General features: G+C 38.3%; 1 protein-coding gene across 3 annotated transcripts in view; it reads right to left on the bottom strand.

Annotated features, from left to right (window-relative positions):
• The window catches only part of Rbm13 (RNA-binding motif protein 13), a 123,227-nt gene that overhangs the window by 108,724 nt on the left and 2,937 nt on the right, over positions 1 to 11,566 (bottom strand). Inside the window, exons 4-5 of one of the 3 annotated variants that reach the window (XM_067783800.1) lie at positions 5,154 to 5,340; positions 4,097 to 4,706 (exon numbers count right to left, since the gene is read on the bottom strand). In XM_067783800.1, the coding sequence (XP_067639901.1) occupies positions 5,155 to 5,340 (186 nt within the window). In that variant the 3' untranslated portion in view covers positions 4,097 to 4,706; position 5,154. Of the gene's footprint in view, positions 1 to 4,096; positions 4,707 to 4,959; positions 5,341 to 11,566 lie in introns of those variants that run through there. The other 2 variants (XR_010953027.1, XM_067783799.1) reach the window with 2 other exon arrangements.

Here is an 11,566-nt window from a genome sequence, read left to right as displayed (position 1 = left end):
TGGATTTTTCCAAAGAGGTTGATGTGTTGGTTATGTATTTAAAAATAAATTATGATTGTATGTATGTATGTTTGTACGGAGTTTGGAGACAACTTTTGATCAATTCTAACTTCGTTCGATACAGGAAGTTTTATATGCTTAAAGAAATTTTCAGACGTAATTGTTTAAAAAAAAAATGTAAGGCGCGATAACCTCCGAAGAGATCTAAGGCCGAGCTTTTCTTCCAATTTGCGTCGTGCTCCTCTTAATTTTCCCTACAAATTGGCCGGACGGGACCTACATGTTTTATGCCGATTCCGAACGGCATCTGCAAGGCAGATGAGTTTTCACTGAGAGTTTTTCATGGCAGAAATACACCCGGAGCGCTTGCCAAACACTGCCGAGGGGCGACCCCGCTTAGAAAAATTGTCTTCTAATTGAAAAACCGTATTTCTAAAATTTTGATGTTGCTTTGCCTGGGGTGTGAACCCAGGGCATACAGTGTGGTAGGCGGAGCACGCTACCATCAAACCACTGTGGCCGCCACGTAATTGTTTAAGTATCCTCAAATCAGGTCTTTCGGACACATGCAGTTATTGCAAGATTGAATTATACTTATTGTATGCGCTTCGAAAGCGTCAAAACTCACCAACTGCTTTCAAAACCACCATGCACCAGAATTTTATAGAATAATATGTTCAATGAAGCAAGAGCCCGTGACTGTCAGACCTTCGTCATTTTATAAAACCTGAAATTTCGTCAGCGCATACTTCCACCTGAAGTAGGTCATTGAGTCATAGTAGCTTTGGCAGATATCGTGCAAAAAATAGACCTTACTTTCATCAATTTATAAAGGCTGATTTTCATACATTGTCTTCGTAATGATATTAGAAGTTACTGGCATGATTTGTCAGACTCTTTCCATGGTGGCTTCGGGGAGCAATAGGTGTTCATTGGACGGATATCTCGGACGATAAATAAATCAGACGATCAAAGTAACGTTTTGTTTCGCCAAATATTTTTGGCACAGACGGCATAGCCATGTCGATGCTTAAAAAACTAGGCAAAGAGGGATTTAATTATCTAGCACCAGTCCCTGTCCACCTTCGTCATCCCCAAAAAATGGAAAATGGCCACTAAAGCCTGGGAAACCAGCCAATTTAGGAGAATCTTATCGACCGATATCTCCCCCATCGCCAGTAGCCAAAACACTTGTAGTCTTCCTGCTTCTCTATTTTACTGCAAACTTACGTCTTGCAAATCATCAGCACGGCTTTCGAAGACACCATAGCACTACCACCGCTCTAAACGCCACCATTACGCAGATAAATTGCGGATTGAATCAAAAACCCCACCGCATAACAGTATTCGTAGCGCTCGACTTATTAAAAGCTTTTGATACAGTCAACCACGGCATGTTACTGCAAGACTTGGAATGATCCTCCCTTCCTCCAAGTCTTAAAAGGTGTCTGCCTGGTCGGCAAGCATCGCGAACATGAACGTAACATCTATCATTGAAGAATTAAACAAGGGGTGTCCTATCTCCGCTTTTGTTTAACTTTCACATATCAAAGCTTCCTGCGCAACCATAAGGAGTCACCATTGTACCCTACGCCGATGACTGCACGATAATGGCTATTGGTCCCGACCCACCCATCGATGCGCTATGTAATAAAATAAACAGCTATCTCCTTGGTCCCTCAAGTTTTTTCACCTAGCGAAACCTGACATCGTCACCGGCCAAATCATCGGCGACTTTATTTACAACATGGACTTGGCAAATGTCGACCATTCTGGACATCCTCGTCCATGGCATTACGCTACCGACTTTCTTACACCCAAAAATACTAGGAGTGACATTCGATCAGAAACTACAACTTGGCGAGCACCAACCGCAATTGCACCTACCAACCAAAAGACATCTGATTGAAGAGGCCCCGTCTCCCAGGGGCTTAAGAAGTAATCTCCGCCAGCATTGTGAGGAAATACGGCACCAGCGGGTTAGGGGGTCAGAATATTCCTGCGGTAGGTATGCCTGTCGTAAGAAACGGCTAAAATACCAGATCCAAGGGGCTGTGTAGCGCAACCCTTCACGTTGCCAGCGCAATATATACAATATAATTGTCAACCTCACCTATCCGCGGCGAATCCTGTTTGACTAACAGACGAGGCTCTGGCGACCCCAAGCTCCTCATGGAACTTGGGGGTGGGGAGGGAGGGGATGACCTGAAGGTTTAATGTGGCCACATAAATCGTTCCCGAGATGGTCGGGCTAGCACCTAATGGTGCTGTGGTACCGGAGCGTACCGGATCTGTATCCGGCAAAGGACCAATACATCGATAGCACTCCCCAAAGCCTTCGGGGAGCAACCTTATCGCTACAACAACAACAACAACAACGGCACCTGAGAACACAGCAGTACGTAGAAGAAAAACTCAAGCAGGTCGTAAGTGATATCCACAAAAAAAGAGTCAGACCTCTATGCCAGGAATTTCCCCAGAGAGACGCGCGTCACTCTAGCTCAACATTGATCTGGATATTCTTACTTATCCAGAATCAACCCTGAAACGTGTCTCCACATGACACCAACCATCCTTTTAATTGCAATGTGAAACCAACGCTTCTAACACCCCTCTCACTCTGGTCCACCCCCCATGAAACTGTAAATTACCTTGGACTACCGTTAGAGGATATTCATGACAATTTGTGAGTGGTCGTACATATTCGATGTGGCGAAGCACTGCTACAACAACAACAACACATCTAAGCCTCATAACACTGCAAGTATATTAAAAAATATATATATTTATAAACTAGCCAACTGCTGTATTGTCATTTACGAAAATAAAATCTTTGAACGACATACGAGCACGGCAAATACACGCAGGTAGGGGTCAGGGTCAACATCTTTATCTTTTTATTTTAATTTCGCACATGGCTAATGAGAATGAATGCAGTTCTGAATAAAGATACGAAAAAACCGCAATTGTTTATTAGCAATTATGGCAAGTTGAAACAACAACCGGTTTGCATCCGATACAACACACTGCCAGTGGCGTAGTGAGGTTTTCTTGCGCCCGGGCTAAATATTTATTTGGCGGAGGGGGAAAAAGAGGTCCAGAAAGATAGAAAGGCAGAGAGAGGAGTGAATAAGGGGTTAGAGAAAATTGGGAGAGAGGGGAAGGAGAGTAAGAATAAAAACTTCCTAAAAGTTATGCAGATACGAGTAGATCAAAGTTAGGGTAAACAAAGTCTGCCGGGTTTGTTAGTCCATAATATAAAAATGACCGAATTAGCTATTTCTTTTTCAGAATTCGTTTTAGAGGTATGGTTCCTTCGGCAAAGTTTCTTATTTTGATCCCTAGAATATGATTTTCACAGAGCAATGGGCGATTTTTTTGCCTCCCCACAAATCGACCAGGCCTAGTATTTACAAAACTTTTTTCCAGGAAATGGACCAGGGACCGACTGGGAGTGGGATTGGGATTGGAACTGGGACTAGAACTGGGTGGGGGTAAGGTAAGAGGTAAAAAATTCTTAAGAGATGTGCAGATAGACCAAGGTTAGGGAAGAACAACGTATGCGGGGTCTGCTAGTAATTTTATATATTCAAAAATTAATAAACCAATAAAGTCGTAGGCTGAAGATATCATCTATATGTAGACTCAAATACACATTTAATAATAATATGATTATAATACATTAGTAAAACTAATATATATGTGCAAATTTTCCTTTCCTTTGAGGAAGCAAATAGATCAATGATATCACCAAAATTTATCATTTCATTTTTTTTCCATACCTAATAATGTTAGGTCAGTTAGGCAACCTTGCCCCATCGTTGATCGTAAATATGTCAAAATCAGTTTTAATTTGCTGAATGACCGTTCCCAGCTAGCAATTGATACTGAGATAGTCAAGAGTATTTGAAGTGCCACTCACAAGTTTGGAAAAACATCTTCTCCATACGAGATTATAAAAGTAAGTAATTCTAACGGAGTTTTAGGTTCAATTTCTTTTCTACTGCGAAGTAATATTTTGCAGACACATATTTCGTTAAAAAGTTCTGTTCCATCGAAATCTGTATTATAAAATTCACCCAAGTTCTTACAATTTCTTTCTATCCTTGTTTAACAAATTTCTAAGAGAAATCTAAACCTAAAATTAAGGTCATTTAGTCGTGTAAATCTTGTACGTATTTCTTGTTGGAGACGAGCGAGAACACTTTTCATAAAGCGAGAAATTTCACATCTGCGGAAAGACCAACATCTCTAGACGATTCTCCGAGCATTTTGCGTTGCCTTCTTAAACGTTTTACTATATCAATATCCCATTTTTCACAAAGAGACTTCGCTTTTTATATTGCTTCTTCCAGAGAGTGCCTCGAATTTTGGATAGTTCAGTCGCTGATTTAATATCATGATACGCTTCTCTAAAATTCATCTCCGGATTTTGAAATCTGAGCTGCACACGATCAATCCTTAAGATTTCATACCAGAAATGAACTAATGTTATGAAACTAAAATGTAGTATATTTTGCAACAGAACTGTAGCTTCCCTTCTGGTATTACTTGTGGTGTTAGTGTCCTCTGCTAAATGTTCTAAGTGTTCTACTACATTCTTTAGCCCATCGACGATAACGCTAACCGCTTGTATTCTGGCGCTCCATCGTGTTTCAGATTCACAATTGACAGTTTTTGTTAAAGCATTTTTTAATAATTCCCATCTAACGTTGAACGCGGGAAAAAAAGATATATATTTTAAAATTATTCCACAATCTGTTGCAAGTGTTTTTAGTATAAATTTTTTTCAGAAATCAATATTTTCCAAAAATCAGTGCTTTGCGCACTTTCGTGAGTTGTGCCTGGGGCAAGATGCCCCCTTGCCGCCTTTCTCCCCCCTCACTACGCCACTGCTTATTGCTGGCATCAATACATATCTATGTACATACAAAAAATTAAAAGTAGGCAATACTATAATTCTATTTTTATGTTTGCGCCTTTTTTTCTTTTATTTTATACACAAAACTATACAAAACTAAATTGTTTAAAAAAATTAAAATAAAATGCATTTTTTAATACAGCAACTGTTCATACATATGTTTGTATGTATCTATATAGCAAGATATATGGCTTTTATTGCTTCCATTACATATTATCTTACTCTCATATACCTTAGTTATGCAACCTTTGCCCCTCTGCAGCAGCTTCAGTTTCCATTTCATATTCAATTTCAACTTTAGCTTTCTTCGTCACACGACGTTTCGCTGTTTTACTGTTGCTGCTGGATGTCTCTGCTGGGGAGATCTTTTTAGGTGATTTCGTTGGAGCACGTACGTAAGCGCCGGGTACTGGTATATCCTGTGTGTGTTTACAAGCGAAAACAAATTTAATTTATTGTAAAATTATATTAAGTTTTAGTTTTTCAAGTTGTAGTAGAAAGTACATACGGGGTATTCCATCCCATTTCGACCAATTTTGAACCCGACCCCTTTAGAATTGGCTGACTCGACCCACTCCGGGATTAGTGGGGATGATTGCAGAATTGATTGAAGTTTTTTATGAGAAAAAAAATGGCGAAATTCGAAAAATCTCGAAAAAGTGAAAAATTAAAAAAAAAAACTTTAAAAATTTTTTTGTAAATTTTCCTAAAAGTACATTTAAAAACAAATTAAAAAACAAAAGATCCCAAATGGTCAATTTTTGAAAAAGTTATAGCATTTTGAAAACAAAAACGGTGTTTTTTTTAAAATTCATAACTTTTTTTGAGTTGGATGAAAAAATTTGAAAAAATTCTGAAAAACGTCTTTCGTAAGCTAGAAAAAGAAGAAAAACTTTCAGCCAATTCTAAAGGGGTCGGGTTCAAAATTGGTCGAAATGGGATGGAATACCCCATACATACAAATGTATATTTTATTCTAAAAAATGCTAGCATTTTAAATATTAAACTAGCCCCTTCATATGTTATTTTTATTTCAACTTTCAACTTTGATGGCCGCTCAAGTCGTTTACTGTATAAGGGTGTCCCTTATTAAAAAATTAAGAATTTTTTCTCCAGTCTTATCCCTTCAAACGGTAACACCAAGGTCAAAAATATAACATATAAATGTAAAACGAAAGCCGACTCAAACCGTGATCGAGGCTGAGATCGAAGACGTGCCAAAACCGAAAACGAAGATGGTACCAACGAGGAACCGACGGAGAAGCAAATCCGGGGCGAAAATTAAGCCACAACCTGACCTAAAACCGAAACCAGAACCGAACCAATGCTTAATCAATAGCGGATGAAATTTGGAAAATAAACCGAATCTAGAGCAGAAACGACTAACGAAAATGTTACCGCAAATGGCACTCAAATCAAAGCCAGACTCATATCCAATTAACCGAAATCAAAGTTTAGATGAGAATTGATAAGTAAAAATCCGAAAAAGTTCAGATTCAAGATAGAATATATATGAAACCGAAGCTGGGGTCAAAATTTATGTTGTTGTTGTTATTGTTGTTGTAGCGATAAGGTTGCTCCCCGAAGGCTTTGGGAAGTGTTATCGATGTGATGGTCCTTTGCCGGATACAGATCCGGTACGCTCCGGTACCACAGCACCATTAAGGTGCTAGCCCGACCATCTCGGGAACGATTTATGTGGCCACATTAAACCTTCAGGCCATCCCCTCCCTCCCCACCCTCAAGTTCCACGTAGAATCAGGCTATGTTATGGTCCGTTAAATTATTATTTGTATATTTGTATGTGGTCACTATAGCCATCGGAATCAGAAAACAATCCCAAAATAACCAGTGATAATCCTGAAATTATACAGAAATAGCTCCGAAACGACTACATGAATAACCGCGAACAGGACCGACCAAAATTATTAAAAGAAAAAGCAACAAATTGTGAAAAATCCCGTAATGGCCCTCATATACACCCAAAGTGAGACCTCGATTTATGTGATTCACAGTACTTAGTTAAGATAATTTGGGGAAGAAATTCCAGCGTTTTCTTCTCCACAATTGCAGGGTCCTGCCTTTTGTGATCCGTATACCAAATATTATTAGTCTGATGTCAAATAGACCCAAAATTGTGACGTTTAAAACGGTACAGGGGGACTGTTCACTGGTCATTTCTGCAAAGTTGCAGGCCCTGCAGTTATGTGACCCATGTGTGTCCTAAGTCCAATAGATCAAAAGTTATGACGATTTAAGCCACCGGTTCCAGGAGGGTTGTGGATGCTTAGTCCACTTCTTCATAATTGCTAGACTTTCATCTGTGTGATCCATATACCATACATAATTTCTCCAAAATTGTAAGAACCCGGTGAATGTTCCCCATATGCAAAATATTACTGGCCTCAAGTAAATAGATTCAGAATCTAGTTCTAGCTTAATACAACTTGTTGGAGTTATTGTATCAGTGATTCGTGAGTCGCCTCTTCCAACAGGTGCGATCACTCACAGACTTTCATCAATATCCTCTAGCTGGAGTCCGAGGAAACTAGCAGTATCAATAGGGTTGAACGAAAGAGATAAATACCAGTATTAGAGGCGTTGGTTCCACATAGCGATTGAAAAGATGGTTGGTGTCATATGGAGACACGTTACAACCATACATTGGGTATGTCAGGGTTGATTCTGGATAAGTAAGAGTTAAACCTATGACAGGATCCAGATCGAAGTTGAGCCAGAGTGTCGCGCGTCACCCTGCGTAGATCGATTTCCTTTACTGCGAGTTTCGGGTATTTGGCGTTTAGAAAGGGGTTCACCTGGCAATCATCGGCATTAACCTGTGGCGACTCATCATGGATGAGATTCCGGATCTCTTTATACTCATCAGGATCAAACTGCTCAGTTCTTATGCGCCGAATTTCTTCATGATGGTTACGTCCCAGGGAGGCGGAGCCTCTTAAATGGGATGTCTGTTGGAATGGCTTACATTGTTTTTTTTTTTGGGGTTCATTGTAACCTCGAAAATACTTAGTACTAAAGCAAGGTAGTATAGTATGTAATAGGAATTATAACTTTCTAAAGCTTTATTTTCTAAAACCTATTAGCATACATAAGTCCTGTCTTTCGTGGGATTCTGTAATAGATCACAACTGGGTATACACACATTCGGGTTTAAGCGCTCTTTGGACTTCTTTACTAGTTTTTAGACGTGTCCACAAAATTAAAATTATTCTATGATGGAACTACCTAACAAAACAAAACAAAGCAGCGCTTACCTTGACCGAACCTAATACACTTATTAAACTGTGTACTTTCAACATCAACAAAATAATTTACTATTTGCAGCAAATGTATTCATTAAATAAAATAGAAAAAACAAAAACCAAATAATAAACGCAAAGTAAGCACACACCGGCTAAACGGCAACGAAGAGATGGTCACGCAATTTTGTATAAGAATCAATAAATTAAATCATAAATAAATACACTGTGCACTTGCGACAACTTTGCTCTCGAAACAGTTTTTTTACTCTTGTTTTTTAATTACGCGCTCGATTCGTATTGGATTACAATGCGAAAAAATACGTTTCAATTTGCCGCATTATTTGGAGAACGAGCTAATCAGAATGGAAGCGCGTTTTAAACTAAAATCGATCATATGTGTGCTTAAATGTAGTAAATGTTACAACAGAATTTACCGGTTGAATAGACGACAGGTATTATCGCATATCAAAACACAAAGAGTACTATCGACTTACAAATTTTAAACTAAAAAAGAAAAATGAAATGGAAGAAAATATCAGATTGAGTAAAACCGAAGTTGTATACCAAGCTGTGAATTTGTAGAAAAACCCAAATATGATGGACCGTAAGTGGCAGAAATCCATGCTCAAAGAAAATCAAAAAAATTGTATGATATCTAGTTCATTTCCTAATAACCTTGACTATTCATGAACTAAGATATGAGTTGGGTACGTGAAAGCGATTTAAGTCGAAACCTTGAAGAAAATTGCTAATTTTATATCCCAAGCTGATGTTTTTTACTCTACAAAAAATGTTTAACAAATAATTCCATCGCGGTCAACAATTTAGCAGGTAAATGCTTCAGCTTCGGCATGCTTTATTCCGGGAGGTAGAACCTAGCAAGAGGACGAGCCCTAGCGAGAAAGGTTTTGGGGAGTGTTATCGATGTTGATGGTCCTTGGCGGGGGATATAGATCTGGCATGTTCCGGTAACAAAGCACCATTAAGGTACTAGCTCGACCATCTCGGGAACGATTAATATAAAATAAAATAAATGTAAAAAATCCTTGGACAACCTGACAAAAAACAATGATAAAATATTCATCGCCTATGGAGATAAAACAAAGTATTTTACCATTGTTTTTTGTCGGGTTGCCCATGGATTTTTTTCACTGCTACAACAACAACAACAACATAAAATTTTGTCGTACTTCAAGAAATACACGAGCACTTTCTGTTGGCAATTTTTAATGCACCCTTCAGAAGACTAGGCTAGACGCCATACAAACAGATTGGCACATAAACAAACACGACGTTCCGCAGATTGACACATGTATGTATGTATGTATTTATTTGAAAATTTGTTCGCAGCACAACAATTTTGACAAATTATTTAACAGTGCTAGTCATGAATACCATGAGCTATAAAAAATTGAACATTTATAATAATAATAAACATAAACATAAACAAATTATCTGGGTGTCCGGCAGGCATTGGTGCAATTTAGAAACGCAACATCAAAACCAAGAAGAATTAATGCCCCTGTTACCGTTTACAACTCAACTCTGGTTGGGTTGAAATTTCGCAATTTGGTATTACAGATTACAACTCAAACTATCAAAAAAAATGTCAGTTGAGTTGTCTCGTCTAACAACTTTTTGTGGCATTACCGTTTACAACGTTGTGTTAGTGTAGTTGTCAAACGCGTCAAAATCTTACAACTGATTACTAGCAGTTGTCTCATACAATTTTGCAGTTGTTTTGAAAAAATGCAACGTTTTAGAAGACGGTTCACCACCTAATTTTTAACAAAAATTTTAAAAGTTGTATCAAAAGACGCGTTTCGACCTCCAATTTAAGAATCCGAAAAAAAAATTAAAAATTTAATTTCTATCATATCATTTCGGTGCAAATTTTCATGTGGATGTATTGTGCCAGATTTTTTGTACACACTAATGCAGAAAGGCGTTGGACCTACCCAGGGTTATTTTTACAAATCGCGGCCAAAGGCCGCCAACACAAGATCTTCTGTGTAAAAAAAACCGTGGATCGGGCCTCATATTTCGGACCCTCTCGGGCCATTTTGTGGGTTTTTGTAAATATTTTGCGACAGAAATAAAATTTTTTATTTCCGCTTTCGAATCCTAAAAACGGAGGTAAAAGTCTAGTTGAGGGGTCGACTGCTAATACGCTATCAAAAATTACGAGAGGTGTCCAAAGACGCGTATTGACCTCGAGAAGAATAATCCGAAGGCGGAAAAGAAACATATTAGCAGTATTAGCAGTCAACCCCCCAACTAGACTTTTACCAAAACGGAGATCGAAACGCGTCTTTTGATCCACCTTTGATGAGAGTTAGATGGTGCACGGGCTCATAACACGTTACAAAAAAAAAAAAAAAATTTAGAGCCGGTAGTTAAACATTTTTTAATCAAACAATAATCAATAATTTTGTGCACAATTATAGAAAAAACAACGTTTAAACGAAGGATTATATTGAATAACTTTTTGACTTTATGGAGCGATATTCTGAAGTTGGACGAGGCTGGCCGCAGTTCGGATGCAGCCAAAATAGGTGAAATTATGCGAACGTGAGTTCCATTGGTAGTAATCACTACTCCTGGGCATCCTGTTTTAGAGTAAAATACAATTTTTGCTGTTTGGGTTTTAATCCACTTCGCTGAAATATGCTTCTCAATAATATCTAAAACCATTCCAACACCAAAATCATTTCCACAGCATTTTTGATAGCTGCCATCAGCAAGGAATCTGAATGTGGCGCATAATTTTCAAATAGGGGTTCAGCCTTCCCTCGAAAGCGTTTGTGGAATTGGTCCTTAATTTTGTTTAGTAATGAGTAAAATGCTTCCTTTCAAATCTGCAAAATAACTTCATTTGAAGCTCATCATTTGTCACTTAAACATTTTCTTACTTGGTGTTTGGTAGTTCCAAGGGATTGGAATGATCACGCGAATGTTTTCCCCATTCGCGACATGTTAATCACCAACATTTTCGCCATTATAAAATAGATTTCATATCATATAATATCTCGTAATAACAAAATTACTTTTGCAAATGCTTAAATTTTCGCCACAAATTGATCAGCTGTTCAATTATCTGTCAAATCAACACTTTCTTAGGTTGGCAGCACCAATTCAAGTTCAACTGAAATAAGTTGTAATTCGTAATACCAAACAGGAGTTGAGTTGTCTGAAGGTTGAGTTGTATTAATTACAACCCAACTAAGTTGAGTTGTATACCGTAATAGGGGCATAAATAAGGGGTGCCACATGGTGGTGTCCTATCCCCACTTTTATTTAACTTCTACATATCAAAGCTACCTTAGCCACCAGAAGGAGTCACTATCGTTTCCTACGCCGATGACTGCACAATAATGGCCAC

Source organism: Eurosta solidaginis, chromosome 4 (genome assembly GCF_040869045.1).
Source record: "Eurosta solidaginis isolate ZX-2024a chromosome 4, ASM4086904v1, whole genome shotgun sequence".
NCBI classification, from domain to species: domain Eukaryota; kingdom Metazoa; phylum Arthropoda; class Insecta; order Diptera; family Tephritidae; genus Eurosta; species Eurosta solidaginis.
This window is presented reverse-complemented; position numbering and strand designations above follow the sequence as displayed.